The 27,657-nt window shown below is 33.0% G+C and overlaps 4 protein-coding genes across 5 annotated transcripts; 2 read left to right on the forward strand and 2 right to left on the reverse strand.

Annotated features, from left to right (window-relative positions):
• Positions 1 to 250: 250 nt before the first annotated feature.
• Positions 251 to 6,049, forward strand: LOC107924570 (gamma aminobutyrate transaminase 3, chloroplastic). Its single transcript, XM_041081319.1, has 19 exons — positions 251 to 411; positions 1,428 to 1,564; positions 1,828 to 1,912; positions 2,032 to 2,104; positions 2,638 to 2,735; positions 2,907 to 2,999; positions 3,143 to 3,216; positions 3,316 to 3,354; positions 3,438 to 3,526; positions 3,603 to 3,679; positions 3,779 to 3,853; positions 4,107 to 4,154; positions 4,247 to 4,330; positions 4,421 to 4,508; positions 4,585 to 4,663; positions 5,050 to 5,140; positions 5,230 to 5,308; positions 5,511 to 5,626; positions 5,832 to 6,049. Exons 1-19 carry the CDS (start codon positions 370 to 372, stop codon positions 5,910 to 5,912), a joined length of 1,548 nt encoding a protein of 515 aa, XP_040937253.1. The 5' UTR covers positions 251 to 369; the 3' UTR covers positions 5,913 to 6,049.
• A 1,367-nt stretch (positions 6,050 to 7,416) lies between these two features.
• Positions 7,417 to 7,968, reverse strand: LOC107923233 (uncharacterized). Its single transcript, XM_016853447.2, has 2 exons — positions 7,759 to 7,968; positions 7,417 to 7,680 (listed from the first exon to the last, which is right to left on the reverse strand). Exons 1-2 carry the CDS (start codon positions 7,951 to 7,953, stop codon positions 7,567 to 7,569), a joined length of 309 nt encoding a protein of 102 aa, XP_016708936.1. The 5' UTR covers positions 7,954 to 7,968; the 3' UTR covers positions 7,417 to 7,566.
• Positions 7,969 to 9,765: 1,797 nt separating this feature from the next.
• On the forward strand, positions 9,766 to 19,653 carry LOC107923812 (myosin-11). Of its 2 annotated transcripts, XM_016853960.2 has the most exons (7): positions 9,766 to 10,059; positions 14,432 to 14,554; positions 14,794 to 18,024; positions 18,121 to 18,363; positions 18,462 to 18,533; positions 18,645 to 18,770; positions 18,996 to 19,653. In XM_016853960.2, the coding sequence occupies exons 2-7, from the start codon at positions 14,471 to 14,473 to the stop codon at positions 19,245 to 19,247; spliced, it is 4,008 nt and encodes a 1,335-aa protein (XP_016709449.1). In that variant the 5' UTR covers positions 9,766 to 10,059; positions 14,432 to 14,470; the 3' UTR covers positions 19,248 to 19,653. The 2 variants fall into 2 exon arrangements, with proteins under 2 accessions (XP_016709449.1, XP_016709450.1); XM_016853961.2 differs by lacking the exon at positions 9,766 to 10,059 and having other exon boundaries at positions 14,429 to 14,554; positions 14,761 to 18,024.
• Positions 19,654 to 21,142: 1,489 nt separating this feature from the next.
• On the reverse strand, positions 21,143 to 21,973 carry LOC107923813 (60S ribosomal protein L27-3). Its single transcript, XM_016853962.2, has one exon. It carries the CDS (start codon positions 21,707 to 21,709, stop codon positions 21,302 to 21,304), a length of 408 nt encoding a protein of 135 aa, XP_016709451.1. The 5' UTR covers positions 21,710 to 21,973; the 3' UTR covers positions 21,143 to 21,301.
• Between the last annotated feature and the right edge of the window lie 5,684 nt (positions 21,974 to 27,657).

The raw sequence follows: 27,657 nt of genomic DNA on the forward strand, positions 1-27,657 counted from the left end.
CATCAATTATATATTTTAATTTATACACATGTATAATTTAGAAAAAATGTGATAGAATAATTTAAATAATTAAAAAAAAATTCCAAATAAGGATTTGGAAGATATTTGAAAACTCTTAGATTGACAAAAGGAAGTTATTGGAAAGAGTAAAAAATAAATAAAAAAGAATCTTCATGTTAATTTGACAGGCTACTCGTGGTGGTGGCCTACTTGTCATTTGTCCTCGTTTATTTATGGATTCATAGAAGAAAAATCAAACCTTAATTATTGCACAAGTGTTTCTTTTCTCTCTGAGAGCACTCTATCCTTTTGGCCTTTTGCTTCTCTGCATGTTTTTGTCTTAACTTTAGATAATAAAGAAAAAAAAGAATGGTGCCCAACAGCCTCCTTCGATCAACTCTCAAAACCCAGGTTCTAAATTCTTCAATCATCTTCTACATTTTTTTTCCTTTTTCTACTGTTTGATCGACCCTTTTCTTCAGAGAAAAAAAAACCCAGGCTTCATGTTTTTCTCTTACATGTTCGGTTTCATGACAAGAGAACCCATTTTTTTCATTTCTTCTGATTTCTGTTAAAAAACTTATAAATTCTCATTTTTTTTGGCTGAGTTAGAAAGAAGAAGCTTTTATTAATTTATTTTTTTCCTTACTTTATGTCGTTGTCATTATTTGTCTGACTTTTATACGGTTTCCGGATTCTATGAATCACATGACGCTGTAGAGAGTTACTGAATATCATCTTTTAATACTTTCTGGGAATTTAAAATTACAATAATTTTCTTGTTTATTGTTTTGGATCAACTTTTAATTATCTGTTAGCAATATATGTTAAAAGGTTATATGATCAGATTTATTCAGGAAATTATGGAATGGAATATTCAATGTTGAGAAATGCTACTGAATCTACTACCTCTTTCCAGGACTCCAACTTCATTGACTATAACTTTAGGTTCTGTTTGGCTTATGAGAAACCACTGACCTGCATAAGTATTATTTATGGTTAACATAGCCATTTTGTACACTAATCCCGTATTTCTGGATCAGTTATTACCTTCATGTCTTTTTTGTGAATCTATTAATGTGAAACCTTTTCCTTTGAATGATCACAATACAGCATTGAATAAGAAAACTAGTTGTAATAGAAATAGAATTTAAGAAGAATTGGATGATATCTGAACTTTCCATTTAGTTACTTATTCTTTATACTGAAAAGAAGATAAAAATAGGAATTGGGGATTTGAACTTGGGATATCATTTTGGAGCAGGAACTGTTAACAGAGTGAGGGGCTAGGCCTGATTTGGGTCATTTAACATATAAACACATGCAAAAGCTAGAGGAGCAACATCCACTTGATTTTTCTTCTTCCTTTTGGTTTTTGTATTCATTTCTCAAACATCATATTGATTTTATTTCTCCGTTATTTACAGCTTGGTTCATATATAAAAAATGCTGCTGCGTACAGAAGTTCTATGGACCACCCACTTAAGGGTGCATTACTGGCAAGATTATATAGTACCGAGCCATCTTTGCAGAGAGATGATTCAGATTTAAAGGATGGCAATGGGTATGTGAATTTATGTATCTGTAACTTGGTATTTAAACCTTTATTCATGTCTGCCCCACCTCATATAGGTTTGTCCCTCACTTGTTCATGCATTTGCTCTTATCATGGGTACCTTAGTTTGTGCTTGTAGAAAACAATATCTGAAGACATAACTTGATGAATATTTTTTTAAGATATATGTTAATGTCTTACGGTTTATATTTGAAGATGCTTGTTATATTGATGCATATGGGGTATATAAAAATGTATGTCCTTCATCTCAGGTTTAAGGGGCATGATATGCTGGCTCCATTCACAGCTGGGTGGCAGACCACTGACTTACATCCCCTGGTTATTGAAAAGTCTGAGGTATGAGTCTAAGGTGTTTTTCTTTTACTTATTTAAAATTGTTGCTTAGGTGAATGAACTCACCTCAACAAATGCTGTTTCATCTTTTCTAAAGCTCCTCTTTGCTCCTGCTGTGATAGGGAAGCTATGTTTATGATACCCATGGGAAAAAGTATCTGGATTCTCTCGCTGGTCTATGGTGTACAGCATTAGGTATTGATGTCTTGTAATTTTAGAACCATCTCTTGGCTCATTCAATATTCTCAACCATTGCCCCTTTTTTATCTTTCTCATCTTGACTTGTATTGAAGATTGTGATTCACTAATGATAATAACTCGAATTTAATGGCTGCGACTAACATCAATTATAGTGCTAGTAATGCAGTTGCACTTAGTCTTTACTATAATCTGTGATGACCGTTTAGGAATAGAGTATATTATATATGCCTGCATGATAAATGTATGTCACTTTGCACCTTTTAGAACATTCTGTATCTGGATCAAGCATTCTTTATTATTCTTGCATGTCAAAACATTTGCAAATGTACCATAAAATTGAGTTAAGAGCTTTTAACTTCTCAATGGTGTTCCCATTCTAGGATAACTGTTAAATCAGTTCTATGCCTTTTCTAAATGTGCACTGCATCTTCATGTTTACCTTATGCATTTTTAAGCAACAGAAGGAAATAAGCCTAATGCTATGATGATAGGGCAGAAGAATTCTTATGTTTACTAAATTCTTGCAGGAGGAAGTGAGCCTCGACTTATGGAAGCTGCAACTGCTCAATTAAACAAGTTGCCATTTTACCATTCTTTTTGGAATCGTACGACAAAGCCTTCACTGGTATTCATCGATGTTCTTCATCCCATGGTTTCATCCATCTAGTGCATTAGTATTGAACCATTCTTTCTTATTAGGTTATGTTGTGTTCTGCATGATGCATTTTATTGTTCATATTGCCTTTGTGTTTGTTATTTCAAACACGTTTAAAGAGTGAAAATATTGATCTTACAGGATCTTGCAAAGGATCTTCTTGAAACTTTTACTGCAACCAAAATGGCAAAAGTCTTCTTTACAAATAGTGGATCTGAAGCTAATGATACTCAGGTTTATTATAGTCTAATAGTAGTGTTTTAAATATCGTTTTTGAATGTTCATATTAGTAATGGGTATAATTTGATGATTGGTATAAACTAAAAAAGTGAAGTTGGTGCTTGCTGATGTTTAACTTTCTGAATTATATATATTAGGTGAAGCTCGTTTGGTATTATAATAATGCACTTGGAAGACCGAATAAGAAGAAATTTATTGCTCGAGCAAAATCGTAAAATCCAACTACTCAATCAATATTATTCTTCTGTGCTTCCCTTTGTGCTATTTCTTGAATACTTACCATCCTTTCTCTTTCTCTAAATACCTCCAGATATCATGGTTCAACTTTGATATCAGCTAGTCTTTCTGGGTAAAATTTACTTTATATTTCAAAATATTTATACTTAATCCTTGAAATCCTGGAGTTCTTAAACTATTAGATTGCCATTACAGACTTCCTGCTCTACATCAAAAGTTTGACCTGCCAGCTCCATTTGTGTTGCACACTGACTGCCCTCACTATTGGCGCTATCATCTAGAAGGTTTTCAAGTTTACCAATCTTTCTGAGATATACTTTTGAAAATTCAAAATGATACTCATCTTTATTTATGTCTCAGGTGAGACGGAAGAGGAGTTCTCAACAAGATTAGCCAACAATTTAGAGAACCTTATTCTGAAAGAGGGTCCAGAGACGGTAATGTCAGCTAATATGTTTTAACACGAAATGGGAATCTTTTTTTCAACTAGAAGGGGTTTGTTTGTATAGCTGACCTAGCAAGTTTCTTCATCTTAGATTGCTGCATTTATTGCCGAGCCTGTTATGGGAGCAGGAGGTGTTATACCTCCTCCTGCTACTTATTTTGAGAAGGTGAGCTTTTAATAGCTAATTATTTCTATACACTTGAAATAACTATTTCTTTTGCTTTTTGGTACCATCAACGTTTCAACCTGTTTCTCCTTATTTACTGGAATATTCAAATAGGCAATGCTAGTGCAAACTTAGTTTGATTCATACAAAAGCATTAATAATTTACTGCAATTTTTCATTTTTTTTCCTAGTGCGGTATCTTTCAAAAGTTCTCTGCAGTTTTGACTGATATAACACTTCAAATATCATGCAGATACAAGCTGTTGTGAAAAAGTATGACATACTTTTTATCGCCGATGAGGTACTCGACTATCTCTGTATCCATATTGATTTTGCTATCTTAGAAATCTTTCCAACCTTTGTTCTTAAGCATGCTTTTCCGCTTTGCATTAGGTTATTTGTGCATTTGGAAGGCTTGGGACGATGTTTGGATGTGACAAGTACAATATTAAACCAGATCTTATTTCACTAGCAAAGGTGAAGCTAAGAAAGTATTCAAGTATTATATAGGCTTTAACCGTGAGATAATTCTCATATTTCAGCATTTGCTGGTATTGTGTTTCGCAGGCTCTTTCTTCTGCATATATGCCCATTGGAGCAGTCATGGTGAGCCCTGAAGTTTCAGAAGTCATTTATTCTCAAAGCAACAAACTTGGTATGTTAATACTACTCATTGAAGGGCATGTGTATATTCATTTTTTTGGCCCCTCATTGAATTTCGCTCATTTCAGGTAGTTTCTCTCATGGATTCACCTACTCTGGGCACCCTGTATCCTGTGCTGTTGCAATTGAAGCACTCAAGCTCTACAAGTGTGTTTCCATCCTTCCCCTAAATAGAAAATATTATATAATTTTAAAATGTCTAGATTGCAAATAGAAAAGCTTGTTTATAGCTGTTATTTCGTGGAGTAGTTGAATTCAATGCAGGTATCTTGGGGTAAGTCTTCATGTTATCTTGAAGGAAAATGAGTGACCAAAATAATAACCAAAGAATACAATTATGAAAACATTACCAAGCTTATTTCTTCAAGTTGTATATGGTTAAACAGTGTTTCTACATAAATCTGTTTCACGGTTCAATTTTCATCCATTCACTACTCAATCAATTAACCTGCAAAAAGTTGGACATTTTCTGACTCGACTTAGTTCTCATAGTGCATGTGATACTTAGGGAAGTCTATTTCATATCCTTGCAGGGAGAGAAATATTGTTGAGAAGGTGAAGAGCATTTCACCGAGGTTTCAAGATGGTCTAAAATCCTTTTCTGACAGTCCTATTGTTGGAGAGGTGCGTTTGGCATTTCAGACATCCATTTTATGCAGTCAATATGTAGTTTCAATGAGACATGAAATTGTTATCCTTCTCTGATTTTGCAGATCAGAGGTACCGGCTTGATTCTTGGTACTGAGTTTACAGACAACAAGTCGCCTAATGATCCATTCCCTCCTGAATGGGGCAAGTTCTTCTTTCTACTTACTCTTTTTTTACTAAGGCTGCTGTCTACTTACTACTTCACTCTTTGAGAGGAAACTAATAATTTGTCTTACTGCATGATTACGGATTTGAGTTGCTGGCTTAATATAAAGGCAATTGAATGTGATGATTTCATATTTTGTTATTCCCTCTATCAGCAAATTATTGATGATTTCCTCCATAGGGGTTGGTACATATTTTGGAGCACAATGTGAGAAACATGGGTTGCTAGTACGTGTTGCAGGGGACAACATAATGATGTCTCCACCATTTATAATTACTCCTCAAGAGGTTGATGAAGTAAGTTTTAAGGATGTTACCCCTGTCTGCTGAATTATCTATAGATTTCATAGTATGTTCTAGAAAAGTTCCTCAGGCAACTTTCTTGGTTTAATCAAAGCTGAAACTGCATAAAGATGAATAACTATGGTTGACATATGGAAATAGCAATTCTAGGTGTTGTTAAGCAGAGTTGTAATAACCCTGAACTCGTTACCCTCTGCAGTTGATAAGCAAATATGGGAAAGCGTTGAAGGCTACAGAGGAGAGGGTGAAGGAACTCAAGTCTCAGCAGAAGAAACAGTGAATAGGTTATATTGATGATGGTGAAAATTATGTGTGCTGCTTCGTGTGAACTGAAAGCTATTCACGGAGTTCGTACTCGGGACATGTTTTCTGTAAGATATTTCTGGTGCCTTAATAAAGAAACTGTTTTTAGTCTTACTTTGTTTCTTTTTTTTCTCTTGCTTTATGTGTGTGTTTTGTTTCGATGTTCAGCTAAAAATACTTTTGTTATTGCTTTGTACTTGTATTCCCAAAACGTGGATCTTGCTCTGATAGTCTCAAATAAATTAAACACGATAAAAGGGTTTCTTATTCCACAACAATGAAGGAATTGTTTCATACTAACGGATTCGGTTTGAGTGGATTCTAATGCACCAGGCCTCGTAATACTTTTCTATGAGCTCCTATCTATTAGTATCATACACAAACTTAGATCTATATTTTATCAAATACGAAAGATGATTGTACAAAATCATTGCCCCTGAGATATTATACGTGTACGAAGAAGTACTTCAAGCTTCAATCAAGCATAAAGAGATTGATGACACTTCCTTATTTTTTGAGTTGTTCTATCAGATATGCTGCTTAAGACCTTTCGTCTAAGGATAAGCAATGAAGTGGGAGGGGCAAATGTCGTCAAATCTATTATTACTTTATAGTTCACGTATAGATGTATAATATTGAAAATTACTCTACTATAAATGTATAATATTAAAAAATACTATCACTTTCATAGAGGGAGCATCTATCCCTCACCCTTTAAATCTTTTTAGAGTAAATAAATATTTGAACATAATTTTTTTTTAAAAAAAACATATAAGTTTTTCTATAATATATTATTACAAATTTATCAAATAGTAATTTATATAGTGGCACAGGTCAAAACAAGTAAAGCAATTATCATAATTTCTATACCCATTGTCCAACAAAAAATCCACCCTACCTCGCTTCATATTCACTCTTCGAAAAAAAAAAATATTCCAATCAAAGTAAATTGAATCATAATACATTATGCGGTTCAAATTTTGCTATCCCTATTTTCGTAACTATCTATTTATCTTATTCTTCAGATGCATTTCTTGGATTTGATATTTTTGCTCAAAACCATTTCAAAACAAAGCAAGATTTTTGGGACTTTGAATGGTGATACCGATCTGTAATCTAATCTTAAGGGGAAAAATAGTGCCTCAAGCAATAGCGAAAGAAACCACTCTCAAAACTCCATCACAGTTACGAGTATTCAGCTAGGGCGGAGGGCACTCTAAATCGGACACAGGGAATGATCCATGAAACATGTTGAGGAAAATTTGAATGTAATGTTCATCGATATGGAAACTAAACGGCGGCGTTTCAAACCATTGAGATCCTTGTCGCCATTTAATGTGTGGCAGTGCAATGACTCGCAGGCGCCTCTCTACATATCTGAACACGGATATGAAGATATCGCTCTTACATGAAAATTTGTCAAACGAAAGAGCATTTCATCTTGTGTTTTGTGCTCAATAATGGGATTGAATGAACTGCAGTTTGCTAACCAACAAGGGCCTTTGTTCTCTTATAAACTCTTTCTCCGAAATTTAAAAGTTAAAAACTAAATAACATCGAACCAAGTTACTGAAAATTTTACAAATTAAAGCAAAAGCAGTTTTGGAATACTAATGGAACGGGCAAAGTAGTCAATTTTTGGCCTTCTTCTCCGCTTTTCTTATGGCACGCCTTTTCCTAGAGCTTACATAAGAATCGAATCCTCCTTTTTCATACTCTGAATCTTCTAAATCTCTAAATGATTTCTGTAAGAAAAAATTGCAGCAAAATGAAACGAGATAATGAAACAAGAAGCAAGCCAGATAAAGGAAGAAAAAGAAAACCTCTCTTAGCTCAGAAAAGCTAACGACATAAAAGGTAGCAGCAGCAGCTGCTACAATTCCCAGCACTGGAAGGGCTAATTGCGTCACCCCGTCCATTTTCTCACTTTGCTTCTGCACTTTTAAGCTATACTCCACTAGTCCACCACAGCCTGGGGATAATGTTTTTGTTTCTTTAATGTGTTTCATAGATGGCATTTGGGCTATTAGCTTAATTTATACCATTGCCTTCATGGGCCGTGTCCAACCATGACTCAGTGTTTTTTAGTTACATAATCAAAATAATATTGGATTTCTTATATTAAAAAAAGAGATTTTTGTGAAACAAAATTTTGGAATTTCACCTCATAGCACAATCTGTAAAACAGGAAATATTAGTTTTTGGGAATTGTTTAATCAAATTGTTCTGAAACTAAAGAACGTTATTATAGCATGCAAGAAAGTGGTTTTTTTGAAAATTTTATTGGCTGATTTTTGGTCCTTGTATTAGCAATGGAAATAAAAATAAAATTTCATGGTTTAAACAAAAATCAAGTTAATTCAATCGCGAATCAAAGGAATATTCATCTCGATCTGCTTGATAAAGCTGGGATATTATTAAAAGTTCTCTAAACTAAAATCGGATTATATTTTAATTTTTTTACTTAAATTAATTTTTATACGTTCGATCAAAGGTAAATTAATAATTCTATTAAAAATTTTATTTATTTTTACTGTTAAGTGACAGAATAAATAGACAACATTTAATGTACCACATGTATCACATGCTGACATATTATTTTATCATATTAATAAATACTTTAAAAATTGAAAAAAAAATACTTCATAATAAATAAAAACTTTTTATAATTATTTGATAAATTACGTCTAGAAACAACCTTTAAAAGTATCACATAACAAAAGTGATAAAAAATAATTTCAACCTCTATAATTATTGTAATAATATAAAATAAATAATTATAATATACTTAAAATTTATAAATATAAGGTAAATTACATAAATAATTATCCAACTATTAGTAAATTTTTAATTAAATTACTTAACTTTAAAAATTACAAAATAATCACTCGAATTATAAAAAAGAAAATTTTGAATCTATTTCTGTTAAATCAATAATAGAATAGTGATAGGGATGCTAAATACATGACTTGGAAATTTAAAAATAAAATAAAATTTGAGAATCTCAAAGAGAATTTTCTAAGGCATCAACGCTATAAAAAATTACTCTAATAAAATACAAGTTACTTGAGTATTTAATTTATTCACTAGGCTTCAAGTAAATGAGTTTTTCATAATATTCCAAGAATTAAGCTAGACTTGATAGATTAAGTAAGCTCAATCAACTCAAATGATTGCATTGAATTGTTTTACGTGCCTTGATCATGATCCCTTATACGTCGGATGTGACATTGTTTCTTGTCATTTTGATAGCCATAGACCACAAAGAAAAAGAAAAATGGGTCTAAGTGTTATTGTATAAAAAAAATAAAGGTTTAATGACAAATTTGGTCACTAACATTTATATATTTTGTCAAAATGACTCTAATTGTATTTATGAGCTTTTTTTAGCCCTTAACCTTTGTTCTTTTTTTCAAATTGTTTTTTTAACAGATTTAATTAAAATATTGTTAAAAAAGTTAACGGAATGATGTAGAATTTCATTTTTAGAATATTTATGATGAGATGTAATTTATTATTTAAGTAATCCAATAAAATAATTACATGGGAAAAATAATAAAATAAATAAATCATACATAAAATTAAAAAATAACTCTTGATCATCCCATTAACTTTTTTAACATACTTTCACCGAATCTATTAAAAAAATAATTTAGAAAAAAATAAAAGTTAATCACAAAAAAAATTTAAAAATTTAATTAAGACCATTTTGACAAAACTAATAAACGTAAGTAATTAAATTTATCATTTGAAAAAAAAAATGACGCCAGCGACAATGAAAAGGTCACTTTTTAAAGAGGAGAAATTGTCATTACGAGAGAATTTGTTAGTTTTTTGTGGAAATGAATATTGAAGTAAGGAATTTTTAAATTAATTCAAAAATAGTCCAATTAATTTCTTTTGGTAAAAAAAAAAAGTGTTGCTGCCCTTTGCTTTTTATATCAAAGATTCTCTTTTTGTCATTCATATTTTTTATTTTCATCACCTCCACTTCACCTCTCTTCCTCCTTTCTGAATTTTTCAGCAATTATTTTCCCTTAGCTTCTCAAAGTAAAAGAAAACACTATTAAACAAATAGTAAGGCAAGCCAAAGCAAACCAAATCAATCCGACTTTTCTCATCAGGCAAGAATCTCTCTTATCTCTTTCGATGTTTCTGTTTTCTGTTTTCTTTTTTTTTTCTGCCCTTGTTGCATGTTTATTTCAAATATATGATGGATCATCATGATCAGACATCGCTTAGATAATTTTTGGTGGATGATTTTTCCTTTTTCTAGAGAAAGTGAAAGAAAAAACAGCAATTCTTTCGCCAATTGTTTGGATTAGTGTCGAATTTGATCCTCTTCATAACACCAATTTCTTCTTCCTTTTTTTTTTTCCTTTTTTGTTGTTTTTCCATTAGATAGTGTTTCAATTCCAAGGGGTTAAAACTTTGAAGTGTTTTAGATCTCAAAGGACTATGTAACGTATAGAATTCCTTTCTAATTTATTATTTTCTAGAAAATGAAATTGACTATCTGGAAACGATATTTGACTGATTGCACTCCACTTGGAACCCTTGTTGATTCCTTGAATTAATGACTTAAATGTTTGGGTTAAGTTAAAATTTACCTGTTTTCCATTTTTTTTGTATTTAAATTATATTTTCCACCTATTTTACAAAAAAAAAATTACTCACTTGACATTTTTACTGATAAATTTTAATTTTTGAATAAGCTGATAAGAATATGATAATTTAAATATTAAAGTGATTAAAAAAATTTAAAAAATAGTATAGTTGAAGGATTAAATCATAAACATGAATTAAGAGTTGCAGTAGTAAAAGGTATGGTCATTAGAATTGAGTTGGACCGATGGATTTTTTTATTTTTATTATTTTTTAATAATTTATCTAATTAAAATCAAATCGATCAGTTAAATTAATCATCTATCTAGTTTTAAAAAATTTTAGTAAAAGGAAAACTAAAATAAAAGGAAAAAAACAAAAAAAGTTGATTTGATAAAGCAATGGTCTTTAAGCATTTTTCATTTTTTACTCAATTTAAATTTTAAATCTAACTTTAAATATTAAAGCGTTACATTTTAAAATCTAATAAAAATTATTCACAACATATTAATAATTTTTTAAATCAAATGACAAGAACTAAAATTTTAAAATAAAAATACAACTAAAATTTAAATTTTCTAAAAATATAGTTTTTTTAAGTCTTAACTAATTATATAATCAATCTTAATAGACGTAAATTATTGTACTCAAATAAAATCAATTACTAATTCATGGAAACTCAAAACATTAAAAACCTCGCAATCGAGCATACTTAAACCCTAAGATTGGAAATCCAAAAAAACGGAAAAGATGAAATTGAGGGAGGAGGATGGGCTTCTTTATTGAATTAGTAAAATTAGCTGTCACGATGGCTTATTATATTATTTTTAGAATAAGTAATTGATTCGGATATGCTTTGGTACATAGAACAAAAAATAAGCTAAAGTGATGGGGTGCCTATTTGATGGCACCCTTTTGGGCCCCACTAACTTAATTGACCTCACATGATTGACGATGACCACTATTTCGATGTTCTAATTTGGAGTAGTAGGAAAAGATTGAGTTTTTCTTTCTTTCCTTTTTGGTAACGGATCAATCACAAAGAAAACAAAGAGTTGTACTCAGTTGGGTGGCAAAAGTCCCGTTGTAGTAGAAGTAATATCGTATTTTATTTTTTCTATTCTAAAAATAAATAAATAAATTTATATATATTAGATCGAATTTATTATTTTTGTTAAAATTTATATCTATTTGTATTGTAAAGAATTAGTGTGATTGATAAAATAATTATACAATGACATATGACGTGTTATATGTACCTCATGTTAAAATGCAAAGATTAATTTTTAATAGCAACCATGGATGAAATGTTTAACAAAATGACCAATTTATTCTTTGATTTAATGTATATGAATTAATTTGTCAATTTTTTTAAGGATAAACGATAAAATGCAATCTCACTCCTAATATAAAAACCTTCATAGTACTTTTACCTTAGTTGGGTTAATATATTGTTATTTCACTAATAAGAACTTGACACTATTGATAAAGGTTGAAGCTCAGACTTTGAAGGCTTGTTATTTGCAATTGTAATGTATGGTCTTCCTCTTATTATGTACATATGTCTTGTATGGATTTTGTCCGATTCTTTTCAAATAATTTTAACTATTTTCATGTCCTTCCTCTGATTGCATTGGTTGAATTTCATATTATAGTTGGTTGAATATATATTTTGTACATATCTTCTAACTTTTACCTTCCTAAAATGATTAAACTATTTTTGAGCCCTAATGATTAACAAATTATAAGTTGATATAATGAAAAAATTATAGTTTTATCCCCTTAAAATTACCATTCAAAATTTAAAATGACGGTCTAGCATTTCCCCTCTTACAATATTATTTTTGTACTAGTGAAACCTTAAAAAAAAAAAGTACTGCTATTTGAATTTAGTTTTTAGCGTGCAATCCGGTATTTAAAATTTTTAAGTATATATATATAAATAAATTTCATTACAAAATTGTTGATTGCATCAAATGGCATAATATTTTCATATGAATATTTAATACGTGAATAATATAATAATATGATGATTATGTCATTTCAAAAATTAAGTAAATACAATATTTTATAAATATATAAAATAATTAAAAAGTTCCAATTTTCATAAGAAATTATAATATTTTACGCGGTCCAAAGAATATTTTCATAATTTTGATTTATTCTTTTATAAAAATTAGTTCTTTTATTTTTTTTATAAAGGAGTAAAAATAGTTTTAAAAAATAAAACAGTATAATTTTTTAAATTTTCATTTAATTATTGTTATTTTTTATTTTTAATATGTATATATATTGGTTTAAAATATATATGACCAACTAGAGTGTAAAATTTATTCAATATAATGTAGAGTGGAAGAACCAAATAAAAATTAGATTAATCTAAAAAGAATCAAATAAAACTTACACAAAATATACAAACAGAGTGAGAAAGAAACCTATATATTACAATTGCAAACATTAGAACTCAAACTCGAACCTTTAAAGTTTGAGACCTAAACCTTTACATACAATAATGTCATAGTGACATTCAATTAGTTTTGTCAAAAGTAATTAGACCTTATATAACAAAAACTATACTAAATATAGGTACTTAATTAATAGGATAAAAAAATATCAAATTGTACTTTAAATTTAAACTCATTTATCAAAAATAATGTTGATCTTGATTAATTTAGACTTCTTCAATTAATTACATTTAGACTTCTTCGATTAATTACAAGAAGAAATTTAACAAATGAATACTTTAAATTAGAATTTGTAATAATCAATTTTTTTACCTATTTGATAAGTTAAAAAATAATATAAAATTATTAAATTTTACATATAAAATGATACTATAGTTAAAAATATTTTTTTATATCAAAACAAGCATACAAATTTTAGAAGTAATTGAGAAAGGGTAGGTTTAGACGTAGAATTTTAACACTTTGATGCCAACAACTTAAACCTACCTAAATTATATTAAAAAAAACTTGTTTACTTAATTATTTATAGTCATAATTTTTATTAATTAATTATGTATAAGTTAAAATTTATTAAATATTCTGATAATGTTAGATATTTTCAAAGAAACTACACTTCTAAAAATTATATATAAAATAATATTATATATACATATAAAACATAAAACAAAAGTAATAATGCAAAAAGTTAAAAAAAAAAATAATAATAATAAAGAAGGAACTAAAAATAAATATACACTTTTTTGGCCCTTGAAAAATAAAAAAAGTTAAAACAAAAAATGATGAAAAATATAGCAAAAAAATGTGGTTAATCTTAAGAAGAGCCATTTCCTTATACGGGAATGTGATGGAAACAATGCGAGCCCTTAATAAAGTGGTATGGTTATTGTTGTTAGGTGGCAAATTGACAATGGCATCATCTTCCTTATACCAACTGCACATCATTCATTTCAAATTTACAACTATCTATATCGTTCAACACCATAATACCACTACTCTTTCTTTTCTATTTATTAGAAAATGAATAACAGTTCAAAATATTTAGAAGAAAAGATATTTTCCTTAAATATGCTTCGTAAAATAATAAAAAATATCTTTTTGACGTAATATCTAATGTTACATGCTTTGCATATAATTTACAAGTAAAAAAAGAACCCTTTTAAAGACTCTTGCTTCACAAAGTATGAACCTATAAAAAAATTTTAAAAAAATAATATCAACATCATCATCAATTAACATAATATTTTATCCCTATATGATGATATTGTTGTTCGAATATGATTCAATATTACATGCATACATGATGTCTCTCCTTTTCTTTTCATTCTGCAAACACAAACTGAACTGATAATTGACTAAAAAAATGCATGATTTACATGTTTTCTCTCCTTCTCTTTCCATTCTGAACTGTGAACTTCAATGATTACAGGTGAACAACTTATAAAACCAGAATTTATTTTATTCAAATATGGAAGGAGAGAACCTAGCAAGTACTGAAATCCCAGTGAAGGAAGCTCTTAAGGATACTGAAAACATTGCCGAGCCTGTTAATGTAAGACCGTATTTCTGTTTTCTGCAGGGTGTTTCTGTTTCAGTAGTTTTTTATTTGCAATAATAATATGCTCACTCTTAAATCAAACTCATTTCCCCTGCATGCTAACTTTGAAATGGTAATTTTTGGTTCATTTATACATTATTTCCATAAATAGTTCAGTTGATTCTTGGTTGAGCATTCCTTTCTAATGGTTATGGCTTGAGGCATGATGGGCCTCAAATGGAGACTTGCCACAGGTCGGAAAGGAAGGAAACAAAGACGAAGAAGAAACTGCCTTGGATGGAGAATTCATTAAAGTAGAGAAGGAAGCACTAGATATGAAGGACGGTTCAAATGTCGCTAAGCCCTCACCCAACCAGGGCGATGAGTCAACTACCATCGAAAGAAGCTTAAGCAATTCAGGTAGAGAACTACTTGAAGCCCAAGAAAAGATGAAGGAACTCGAGCTTGAATTGGAAAGAGTGACCGGAGCATTAAAGGATTTTGAATCAGAAAATAGCAGACTGAAGGATGAAGCTTTGCTTGCAAAGGAGAAGTTGGATGAAGTGGGAAAGCAGTATGATGAACTTGATCTCAGTAATAAAAAATTGCAGGAGCAGATCATTGAAGCTGAACAGAGATACAGTTTAGAGTTAGCAAATTTGAAAGAGGCTTTCCAAGCTCAAGAGGCAAAACAAAAGGAACTCGCTGAAGTGAAGGAAGCATTTGATGGTCTCAACATCAAAATTGAAAACTCAAGAAAGAGGATGCAAGAGTTGGAGCAGGATTTGGGGAGTTCAGCAGAAGAAGCACGGAAGTTTGAAGAATTGCATAAACAAAGTGGCTTGCATGCTGAGTCTGAGATGCAACGAGCTTTGGAGTTTGAGAGATTGCTTGAAACTGCGAAACTTGGTGCAAAAGAAATGGAAGATCAGATGGCCTCCCTAAAGGAAGAAATCGAGGGCCTGTATGAGAAGGTTGCTGAAAATCAGAAGGTTAATGCAACACTTCAAAGCACAACAGCTGAACTTTCTGCTGCTCAAGAAGAATTGGCAATTTCTAAATCACTAGTGTTGGATTTGGAGCAAAGGCTTGCTTCGAAGGAAGCTCTTATCAGTGAATTGGCTAACGAGTTGGACTTGAAAAAAGCTTCGGAATCTAGAGTGAGGGAAAATATCTCAACGCTCGAGAATATTTTTGCTGCAACTAAAGAAGATCTTCAAGTAAAGGTTTCTGAGTTGGAAGATATTAAATTAAAATTGGAGGAGGAAGTCAACGCAAGGGAATTGGTCGAAAACAAGATGAAGGATCAAGAAATTCAGCTCTCCGTGGTGAAAGAAGAATTAAGTAAAGTGCTAAAAGAAAAAGAAGTTCTAGAAATAGACATGTCTGATCTCAGCAGCAATGCAGCACGGATGAAGGAGTCGTGCAGTGAACTCGAAGAAAAATTGAAGCTTTCAAACGAGAATTTCTGTAAAACTGATTCTCTATTGTCTCAGGCTCTATCTAATAATCAGGAGCTTGAGCAGAAACTGAAATCTCTGGAGGAGGTTCATAGCGAATCAGGAGTTGCTGCAGCAACTGCCACTCAAAAGAATCTTGAGCTAGAGGATATAATTAAGGCATCCAATGAAACAGCAGAGGTTGCAAAATCGAAACTGAGGGAGCTTGAAGCACGTTTTATAGCGGCTGAGCAGAGAAATGTGGAGCTTGAACAACAGCTAAATTTGGTAGAACTAAAAGGTTTTGAAGCCGAGAAAGAGCTGAAGGAATTCTCAGGGAAAATATCTGAACTTACTACCAAATTGGGAGAGGTCGAGGAAGAAAAAGAACTATTAAACAAACAAATGCAGGAATATCAGGAGAAGGTAAATCTGCTAGAATCAGCTCTAAACCAGTCAACAATTAAGAATACAGAGCTCCTGAAGGAGTTGAAGGTTTCTGCCGAGAGAAGTGCTCAACATGAGGACCGAGCTAATATGAGTCATCAGCGCAGCCTTGAGCTAGAGGACCTGTTCCAGAATTCTCATTCCAAATTAGAGGGTGCCGACAAAAAGGTCAATGAGTTGGAGCTGTTACTTGAAGCTGAGAAATACCGGATTCAGGAACTCGAAGAACAGATAAGCAAATTAGAAAAGAAATGTGGAGACACAGAGGCCGAGTCCAGTAGATACTCTGATAAGGTATCTGAACTTACATGCGAACTCGAGGCATTCCAAGCTAGAGCATCAAGCCTTGAAATTGCAGTGCATATGGCCAACGAGAAGGAGAAGGAATTGACGGCGTGCTTGAATTTAGCAACAGATGAGAAGAAAAAGTTAGAAGAGGAGTCCCGAGACTACAGTGAAAAGCTTGCTGAAGCAGAAAATCTGGTGGAGATATTGAGGGATGATTTAAATATGACACAACAGAAATTGGAAAGCATTGAAAATGATCTTAAGGCTGCTGGTTTGAGAGAAAGTGAGGTAATGGAAAAGCTTAAAGCTGCTGAAGAGGAACTAGAGCAACATGTAAAAGTATTAGAGCAAGCTAGTGCGAGGAACTCAGAGCTCGAGTCATTACATAAATCTCTATCAAGGGATTCGGAGGTTAAGCTCCAAGAACTGATGGAAAGCTTCACCAACAAGGATTCGGAGGCAAAATCTCTGTTTGAGAAACTTAAATCGTTTGAAGATCAGCTAAAAGTTTATGAAGAACAGGTTGCTCAAGCATCTGGACAATCCGCAACTCTAAAAGAAGAATTGGATCAGAGTTTAAAGAAGCTGGCTTCGTTAGAAAGCACAAATGAGCAGCTCAGAAAAGTGATGTTGGAAGTAGAAAATAAAGCTCTTCAATCTACCTCGGAGAACGAACTTCTAGTTCAGACAAACATTCATCTCAAGGGCCGAGTTGATGAGCTTCAGGAATTGCTTAATTCGGCAGTTTCGGAGAAGGAAGTAACTGCTCAAGAAATTGCTTCTCATGTATACACAATTAGAGAATTATCGAATCAGCATACAAAGGCTTTAGAACATCGAGATCAAGCCGAATCCCGAATTGTGGAAGCAGAAGCACGTTTACATGAAGCTATTGAGAAATACACCAAGAAAGAATCAGAAGCCAATGACCTGATTGAAAAGTTGAATGTGCTTGAAAACCAAATTAAAACTTATGAAGAACAAACTCACGAAGCTTCCGAAATTGCTGTATCTCGAGAAGTTGAGGCGGAAGAGACTCTTGTAAAACTAAAGCAGCTGGAAAGCCTTGTTGAGGAGCTGCAAACCAAGTCATCTCACTTTGAAAAGGAGAGTGGAGGGCTGGCCGAGGAAAATTTGGAGCTGACTGAGGAACTCGCCACATACGAGTCAAAACTCAGTGATTTGGAGGGCAAACTGGCTGCTGCCCTGGCAGAGAAGGATGAAACTGCTGATCAACTTCACTCTTCAAAGAAGGCTATAGAAGATTTAACTCAGCAAATAGCTTCTGAAGGGCAGAGATTTCAGTCTCAGGTTCGGTCAGAAATTTTAGAGCATCTTAATAAACAGAAGTATGATTGTTTTCTATTTTTGTAATATAAAAGTACCTCTGTTTCTCTCTTTTTACAGATTTCTTCACTAATGGAGGAGAATAACCTGCTCAATAAAACACATCAGGATACAAAGAACGAACTTCAATCTGCAATATTACAGCTTCAAGAGCAATTGGAAAATGAAAAAGAAAAAGAACAATCTCTGATATCAGAGCTTAAAAATCTCAAGGATGAGATCACAGAGAGTTCCGGGACGCAAACTCGTGCCAAAGAACTTGAAGAACAGTTGGTGAAACTTGAAACTCAATTAAAACAAGAGGTATAGTACTCTGTTAATAAATAAGGAAAATGACTTCAGTTCTTTTCCGAATTATTGGCAAATGATTAGTTCTTAACTAATTGGCTTGTCACTTGTAGGTTCAAATAGCTACCCAAAGTCAGGCTGACCATGCACAAGATCTAGGCGATAGAGATGCTATCGATAAACAAGTGTGTCAATTTTAAAGAGATTAAGATTTCTCATCATTGTGATGTTTGAAATTATCAGTACTGAAGAATCGGAACTAACTGTCTGTTCTTTGTTGAATGTCAAACAATCAGAAAGAGGCGGAACGAGAAGCTGCTTTAAACTGCTGCCTTGAAGAGCTAGAAGCAAAAAATAATGAAACATTACTACTTGGAAAGAAGGTCAAAGAGTTGGAAGATAAACTGCAAGTAGCTGTGAAGGTCAGTTCATATTTTAATCTCCTCTCTGCTCTTATAGTCCGGTTCTTTCATGCACACTTTGGCTGAAGCCGTGAAAGAAAAGCTACGAAAATTGGTGGCTACTTGTAAATTCTTCTGAGTAGAAGTATATAACACTATTCAAGATCATTTTGGCTACATTTTTCTTGTGAAAATCTGAAAGTTGTTGCTTACCCCTAAATCATGTGTTAAATCATGTGTTTGCAGGGTGGTGGAAGTTCAGCCGAATTGAAGGATGGAGTAGAGGTGAAGTCCAGAGATATTGATGGATTAACATTTTCAGCATCATCAAAACGGAAGAGCAAGAAAAAGTTGGAAGCAGCTTCAGTGCAAGCTGCATCCTCTTCATCAACTCCTACCCACCACGAGGTTGCTTCGCCCTTGACCACCTTAAAGTTCATTTTGGGTATAGCTTTTGTGTCCGTAATCATCGGTGTTATTCTAGGAAAGCGTTATTAGTGTAAGTTTTTCGTGTTTATTGGTTTTTCTTTGCAGCTTGCGTCTAAACATATAAGCTATGCAGAGCAGAATGAAAAGCTTAATTTTGTGTATGCTTTTCTTAGCTTAGTTAGATTTAGGAAGTTGACTAAAGAACTTGTTTCATTCCTTCCCTTGCTTGTTTGTCATAAATGGTTGGTTATATACATATGTATATATACAAGCCATCATTCAACGTACATGCTGCAAATTGCGTTTTATATTCTGGTTTATCTCCTTCCTTAGAGGAGAAATGCCAACGAGACTTCTCTTGCATGTAACCTCGTAATCCTCATCCAAAAGCTTTCACTTTCTCTGGGAGGAAGAGTAGAGCAGGAAATTAGTGTGTTTTAAATGTCATAAAATTTGATACAATAGTTAAATATTATATGATTAGACATCGATAATTATTATATGTATTGATACATTTGTTAGAAATTAGTGAATTAATAGTTGATGCACTATGTTCCATTCATTTTTATACAAAATGTATTATCCTTCGAACTATTTTTGAACTAACAAGTGTATCGAATAATTATCTTACATAAACATATTGTATCGCATGCGAGGTTGTGAATTGAACTTGTAGCAAAAGAACTTTCCACCATGAACCAACGACAAAGAGCTACTATAACAACGCTTTTCAAAGAAAAAAAATTTGGGTAAAAAACATGTCTGAAAAACTCAAAAGTATATTGTGTAGCAATACTTTTGTCTCAGAAGTGTTTTCACTGGCCCTAAAACAATTGGTTACCGGTTAAGGAAAAACATCTAACGTTTCTTCTGAGTTTTCTAAGGTTCCTTAGAGTTTTCTCCGCCTAAATGGCATAGTTGACTCGATTATCCATCCACTCACTGATCTTCACTCACTCCCAATCCTTAGAAGTAAGAAACAATGATAGGGATTCTTCCAACAACGACGAGAATCTCCAGTACTTGATCAACCAAAATGACACCAAAAAATGCAGCACTGAAACGCACCATCATCAATGCAAACACAAGACGAGCCAAAGCACCAAGATCTATGGTCGCTTAAGAAACTTATGCACTGTCACTAGAATAGCAACACTCCCAAATCCAAAAACGAAACCAACCCTAAAATAGTCTATTTAGCAATTTCACACAAATAGAGCAAAACCATGAACAGTGTAAAACCATATCATTGTCATCGGATCACCAGTCAAATATCCTACAGAAAGAGAGAATTCTAAGTGCACCATAAAACTGCAAAGTGAATCCCACAAGTCCAATTCTTCATTTTTCCTATAGTGTGCATCAAAATGCCTAACATATCAGACAAACTTGAAAACATAGAGTGAGCTAATGTCAGTCACATGTCCGCATTCAACGCTCATTTACCTAGTCCAGGTAGAACAAGAATCAAATGATTACTTTGAACCCCAAGGAACAAACAAGGATGAACAAATCCAAACCCCGACTTCTAAACCATAACATAGAACAGCAGAGTATATTTTTATACTAAACAATTGGTAACGAATTTCCAAATTTCAAAAACAGGCTTGATAATTCTAATGCTTTATTGTTACAATTAACAACTACAAGCTTAATTTCTAGACCAATGCGAATTTTAAGATCAATAGTAAAAGCCAAACCAACAAACAAATAGACAAATAGTCACCCATTAGATGACAAGTAAATGGTTGATGAAGAACTGAATTGAAATTAAGCTTTAAAATCCAAGAAATTTCAATCCAAAACTCCATCTTGAAGCTGAAGCATACCCATTTCTCAGGCAGGAGAAACAACTCCATGCAGCAACCATAATACCAAAAAAATGGCAAAACATTGGAACATTTTATAACTAAAAGATTCTATTTTTGAGAGATAAAAAAACATAAATGTCTAAGAGAAATGAGTAAGCAACATAGCATCATATAACAACAAAAGAGCACATAAAAATATCCCATCGGAACAGATTCAAAATCCGTCCTTAAAATTCAAAATGCTTGAAACACTAGATCCAAATTCAAACTTTTTTTTCTCAAAAAAAGATACTATAATAAAGGTAAATACCCTCAAAACCTAAGCTTAGTAAAGAACCACCTGTTCTTTCCAGTCTTGAACCTCTCTTCGAACCTCTCCTTGGTCGCCTTGCAAGCCGCCACTTTCTTGTCCTTGGTCTGAAGTGCATCGACGGTAACCACGTCTTTCAAGTCTACGTCGAGGGTGTAGCGGGTGGGCATCAGGTGCTGGTAGTTGACGAGCTTGACGAAGCACTTGACGCGCGATTTCTTTGCTGTTTTCTTGGCGGAATCCTTGCGGATGACCTTGCTCGGGTACTTCTTTATCCCTGCAACCAAACAGTGGCCATAGGGGCGGTCACGTGTTCCATCGTCGAAGGATCTAACGATCACCGCTTTGCGCCCAGCATATCGGCCTTGGAGGACAATCACGGCCTTGTTGGATTTCAGAAACTTCACCATGGCGGCGACGACGGCAGTAGCTCCGGTTCTCTCCACGCAAAAGCCCTTACTTAAGAATGGAGGACAAATCAGAATGAGGTATATATGGTATGAATTAGTGAAACCCTAGCATTTTTAGAATCTTGCTGGATTTCAGTGGGCTTGAACCTGGGTGAAGTAGAAACTGGACTACTCCAATTCAGAGACTTGGTGGGTTTCTGTATTGGTCGGACTGGGTTAGATCACCATGGTTTTTTGTTTTTTATTTTTTTTATTTTCAGGCTCATATTACTTGGTTGGATCAGTTTTACTGTTTAAATAATAATTAAATATTAAATTTTTACTTTTAAACTAACATATTTATTTAAATTTAATTTAAATAAATATATTTTAATTATTTAATTTCAATTCAAACTCAATTAATGAGTTCCAGCTTGATTTTTAGGCTAAATAGGTATACTGATTTTTTTAATTGACCAAATAGTTTTTTTTTAATATTTAGGAAAGTAAACAGATTTTAGAGAGAGTGTGTAAAAGTACACCCAGCTGGAAGCGCTTTCACACTTTCTCTCCTTGGCCATTGATTTTTTTAGGGTTTTTTAGGTTTAAGATTTTTTTATTTAGGAATTAGGGTTTTTATTGGTTTAAAGTTTTGAGAGTGAGATCTTGAAATTTATAGGTAGATTAAAGAGGACAGGGATGCGGTAACATGTCTCAGAACATATACATTTCATATGTCATGCCAGGATAGGACAATTACATCATAAACTCATCTTATAGAAGTCAAGTTTCAGGGTGATAGTGCTTGATACGGTTACGAGTTAAAGTGTAAATGAAGGTCCTAGTCAACTGTTGTTATGCAGTCCAGGTTCGAGTATAACTGGGGGCCAATTAACGGTCATTATGCAGTTATGAGTTCAACCTTTTTGGATACCCGCAAATAAAGCTTTATATATACCATACATAAGATTAAGATCATAATCATAGGGAAAAATAAAGATGCAACTGAGGAAGAAGATTCAAGCGCGGACGAAAGGGCAACGGAGGTTGTTCACGAATCTGAATCTGACCTCAATCCAATTTGGCAGTCCAAGCTGGATGGTTCAGAAGTAGCAATTTTGTTGAACCAGAGTAAGTTTTAACTGAGCCAAAACCCTGTGCATTTTACGATGACGGTTTGGACAATGCTCCGGATCCAAATATGTGATTCAAGGCATATAAACCTTCGACCCATACGCAAAACGTCAACCTATCAGCTGAGGGTGATTTAGAGTTCCCGTAACTCCCACATAGAATACCTAGCCATGCAAGTTCATCGTCAAATGTTTGGGTATTAGAAGTTGGCATAGAGTATTGCAACAAAGATGTTTTTCTTGCTGTATCGAAGCAGTACAGCTTCAAAAACAGCATGAACTACCATGTCACAAAATCTCGTTCAAAGAAATTCGAGGGAAAGTGCGCAATGCGCAATGAGAGGTGCCAATGGAAAATCATGGCATCTTTTCGGAAGAAGACAAGCTTGTAGATAATAAAAAAAGTATATCAGTCCACATACTTGTGTTGTAGCAGGTGCGCGATGCGATCACCCAATATTTCTATGTGATTTGACAAGGGTTTTTATTTTTTCCAATAACATAACTTTGACTCGTACTTTGCAGGTGTAACTTAAGATCATCCAAGGCTAGACTCCAACATGATATCTGACATAATTCTCCATATGGTGAAAGCGTATCCCAAGATTTTCGTACTGATAATGATTGCCAACATTCATAATCAGTACAATTATACGCCATCATACTATAATGCATAGGTCGCAAAACAAAAGGCTATGGATAACTTGCATCATGGGTGGGACAGGTTACATAACGATTTGTGGCAATGGTGTCAGGTACTGGATCGGTATGTACCAGGTTCTATCATTGATCTAGAAACACACGCAGTGTACTTCTACGACTGTCTCGTCCTTGGGAAAAGAGTTTTCCATCGATTGTTTTGGACTTTCTGTAACACCCTATACTATGTTCGACTCAAGGAACCTGATATAGGAATATTACATTTGGTGCCAAAGTAATTCTTGGCTAATCACTAATATATTAGAACATAAAAAAGGACACTTGGAATACACTTTGTAACACCCCTATCCCGTAACCGTCGCCGGAATAGGTAAGGGGCATTACCGGACTTGTAACTCATGTCAGAACAGTAAAATTTTGAACTTTTTCTTGAAATAAAGATCATTCATTTAAATAAGTACTAAGCACAGCCATGGATAAAATTTAAACTTCTCTAAGTAAACATTCAAAAGATGCCATTTTCGCATGGCTTATATACATTAACCAAAATATTCTTCCGCCACTAGTCTATTCTATACATGCCATAAGATAATCCAAAACATAGCAGTACCAAGCAGTGGATAGTAATAGTGTGACAAGTTGCTGACGATCCCCGAGCAAAAGGCCAAATTCAACAATCTATAAAACAGAGAAACATAACAACAGAGTAAGCTTTCATAAGCTTAGTAAGTTTTAAGCAAATTTAAAAAAAAACTCTTGAACTCAAATATAACCAATTTGTTTATTTGATTCATATATATAACATTTCATTTCATATCTATAGTTACCCTCATCGGTCAAGTCAAAATGTATATCTCCCAATATCCTATAATATTTCTCCATAACTGTATACCCACATATTCATATGGCATTTTCATATTTGCTTTCCACTTTACAATCATGATTTAATTCTGATGGGTCTAACATGTACAAGTATTTATCATATACCTGACCAACCAAATTAAAGTCGATCTTACGAATTCTCATATAACCTCTTTCTAGGTATACTGCCCTTTTGGCCGAATATACACAATTACGTAATATACACAATAAGCAGATAAATTCTCACTTGATAGTGATCTCTTATAAACATAGGTACATTACATATTTTCACCTAACTTTTCACATTGACCAAATGCGCAATAATCATAGAAACAGTCTTATTGTTTTACTCACATATGCATCACATAACAACCTTGTGATTTAATTCAAATCAAGCTTAAATATAAGCTCAGAATACATACCTGTCCAACTTAACGCATTTAACGTATTTATTAACAATTGTTACTGTGAAGTCATATAATCTTACGCTTTACTCGAATCATCAGCGAGACCTTTAGCTCGGATAATCCCCACACGTGGTCATCGGGTCTTACCTGGACATAATCTCCACACGTAGTCATCGGGTCCTACCAGGAATATATTTCCAAGTTTCATGTACATTTAATCCCATGTTACAACATTCACATCGACTATCATATTTGTAATTCATTTGCCTTATCAAATATCTACTAATACACACCTTTCACAATTTGTTATTCGGCCACAATATATATACACATCTCATACATATTTCACATTAGCCATTTGGCTTTACCACATATGCATGGCTCATACATATTTCACATTAGCCATTCGGCTTTACCACATATATATATCTCATACATATTTTACATTAGCCATTCGGCTTTACCACATATATATATCTTGTACATCAATTTCATCATAACAAAATTGACTAGGTATACTAGTCATTTACAGCTTATAGCCTCACTTTAATACGGATTCGGTACTTTGATTAAAATTTTAATTGATAGTTTATAAGCAACTCAAACAGTTTTATCAATGTTTACTACTTAATCACAAATTCACTACAAGCTGTTTTTCCCGGCAATAGTCATTAAATTATTCGTAACTGGAGCTACAAAACTCAAAATGAAGTGCCGTTAATTTTCCCTAAAAATAGACTCATACATATTTTATCCATAAAATGTTCAGAACTTTTGGTTTGGCCAATCAATACCAGATTTTTCTTAAAGTTTCCCCTGTATCACTGTTTGACTATACTGACTACTCTTTACTACAAATCAAATTCCTCATTGTACAGAATTTAAAATATGTTCTTGTTTATTTCATTTGAAACTAGACTCATTAAGGAGTCTAAGCATATAAAGTTTGTCTTATAACAATTTTTGTACAATTTATAATTGTTTTCTAAAAATAGAACAGGGGATTTTGGAGTCATTCTGACACTGTCTCACACAACTTTAAATATCTCATTATCAGCAATTCCTTTGCTTACACAGTTTCTTTTATAAGAAACTAGACTCATTAAGCTTTAATTACATAATTTATTCAGCCCCTAATTCAACTCCAACAATTTATGGTGATTTTCTAAATTCACGTTACTGCTGCTGTCCTAAGCGGAGTTATTACAATTTATTCTTAAATTTCCAAAGTTCAAACACTTAAGAACTTACCTTGAATTTGATCGACTTAGTACAAATCGGCTATTCAACTACTTTCTCTTTTCCCCTATTCGAAGTTGGTGTCCTTTTTTCTTGAGCTTAGAAATTGGCCTCCAAAAAACCGAACATTCCCAACTCACTTTCCTCTTTTTCTTTCTTTAGTTTCGGCTAGAACCCCCAAAAACAATGAAGTCTCCCCTATGTTCTTATCACTCACTATCTTTTATTATAATCATTTCACTTAATATAAAATACATATACACATAAATTAAGTGCAATCATGGTCGGCCACTAAAATTAAATGGTGCATTTGACATGCAAATCCCATCTTTTAAATCATGCACATATTTGGCCCTTTTAATTAACCTCATACATTTTCAATGTTTCATATATAAGCCCCTTTAATAAAATTCACATCTAAATGACAAAATCAATACACCAAAATTTCACACATGTAATTTCACATATAATAGACATGAAATTTAACATTTAATTATTTTTGTGGCTCGGTTTAGTGGTCTCGAAACCACTTCTCGACTAGGGTCAGATTAGGGATGTTACAGCACTCCCCCCTTTAAGGATTTTCGTCCCCGAAAATCTTACTAATGAATAAGTTCAAATATCGTTCTCTCATTGAATTATGTGTATGTAAACATTAGCTCATCAATAACAATTGTAATTCATTACGGATTTCACATTGATCTATAACATCATTTGTTTATCTTAAAACAAATACATAACATCAACTCACATATTCATAACCCACATTTTCATTCATGTATAAGTTGTATCCTGGCCGAAAGTACACATATTCTCAGACATCCTAATGAATATCCTTTACAACTTTATCATATCTAAATATTCAACTTAACTTATTTCCAAAAGAATATCAACTTCCATGTACCTGAACATTTAGTTCATTTAATTCATTCAATCATAGTTAAAATTACCAGTATACAGTCGAATAGGCCTAAAGCTTCACACAAGTGATGCCAGTGTCCTCGATGCGGTCTTACTCACTATCACAGATCAATGCCGTCGTCCTAGACGAGGTCTTACATGAAACAAAATCCGCACACACAGTGCCCACTGACCGATCTCGCACACATAGTGCTCGATTGAAGAACTCGCACACATGGTTCCTCATATTCATTCGTTCTTATTCATTAAAGTAACTTAACCAAGTCTATAAAACATCATATATGTACACTTTTAACGTATCTTTTCATTTAACTTTGAACTCATATAGTGAAGAACATTAAACTTGCTCGAATCACTGGCATTAAGCCTGCTAGGCACGAAGGCCCGAATACACATCACCAGTACAAGACCTGCGGAACTTTAACCCATAAATAATTTCAGCACAAACGCCTTTGGACCTCAAGTCCGGATTTTGTCCCAGCACGAATGCCTTTGGGGCTTAGCCCGGATACATCACCAGCACGAATGCTCTTTGAGACTTAGCCCGGATATAACACCAGCACGAATGCTCTTCGGGACTTAGCCCGGATATAACATACTGAACTTTTATGCATATTTATCCATCAAGTATACATTTCACTAATTTATCACATTGGCATTTCATTTGCTTTATTCGTATACAAGCACATAATGTATAACTTTCATTTGACATTCGATCTATATATACAAGGGTCACATATCCACCTAA

This window comes from Gossypium hirsutum, chromosome A11, assembly GCF_007990345.1.
Source record: "Gossypium hirsutum isolate 1008001.06 chromosome A11, Gossypium_hirsutum_v2.1, whole genome shotgun sequence".
NCBI classification, from domain to species: Eukaryota; Viridiplantae; Streptophyta; class Magnoliopsida; order Malvales; family Malvaceae; genus Gossypium; species Gossypium hirsutum.

Bases quoted from the DNA above. Each gene is read 5' to 3' on its own strand.
- LOC107923233 (XM_016853447.2), bottom strand. From the start codon at position 7,953: ATGCCATCTATGAAACACATTAAAGAAACAAAAACATTATCCCCAGGC. The intron at 7,681-7,758 runs GTTTTCTTTTTC...TTTTTCTTACAG, and splicing joins GCTTTTCTGAGCTAAGAGAG to AAATCATTTAGAGATTTAGA.
- LOC107923812 (XM_016853960.2), top strand. From the start codon at position 14,471: ATGGAAGGAGAGAACCTAGCAAGTACTGAAATCCCAGTGAAGGAAGCT. The intron at 14,555-14,793 runs GTAAGACCGTAT...GACTTGCCACAG, and splicing joins ACATTGCCGAGCCTGTTAAT to GTCGGAAAGGAAGGAAACAA. The intron at 18,364-18,461 runs GTATAGTACTCT...TGTCACTTGTAG, and splicing joins AAACTCAATTAAAACAAGAG to GTTCAAATAGCTACCCAAAG.
- LOC107923813 (XM_016853962.2), bottom strand. From the start codon at position 21,709: ATGGTGAAGTTTCTGAAATCCAACAAGGCCGTGATTGTCCTCCAAGGC.
- LOC107924570 (XM_041081319.1), top strand. From the start codon at position 370: ATGGTGCCCAACAGCCTCCTTCGATCAACTCTCAAAACCCAG. The intron at 2,736-2,906 runs GTATTCATCGAT...TTGATCTTACAG, and splicing joins GTACGACAAAGCCTTCACTG to GATCTTGCAAAGGATCTTCT. The intron at 4,509-4,584 runs GTATGTTAATAC...CGCTCATTTCAG, and splicing joins TTCTCAAAGCAACAAACTTG to GTAGTTTCTCTCATGGATTC.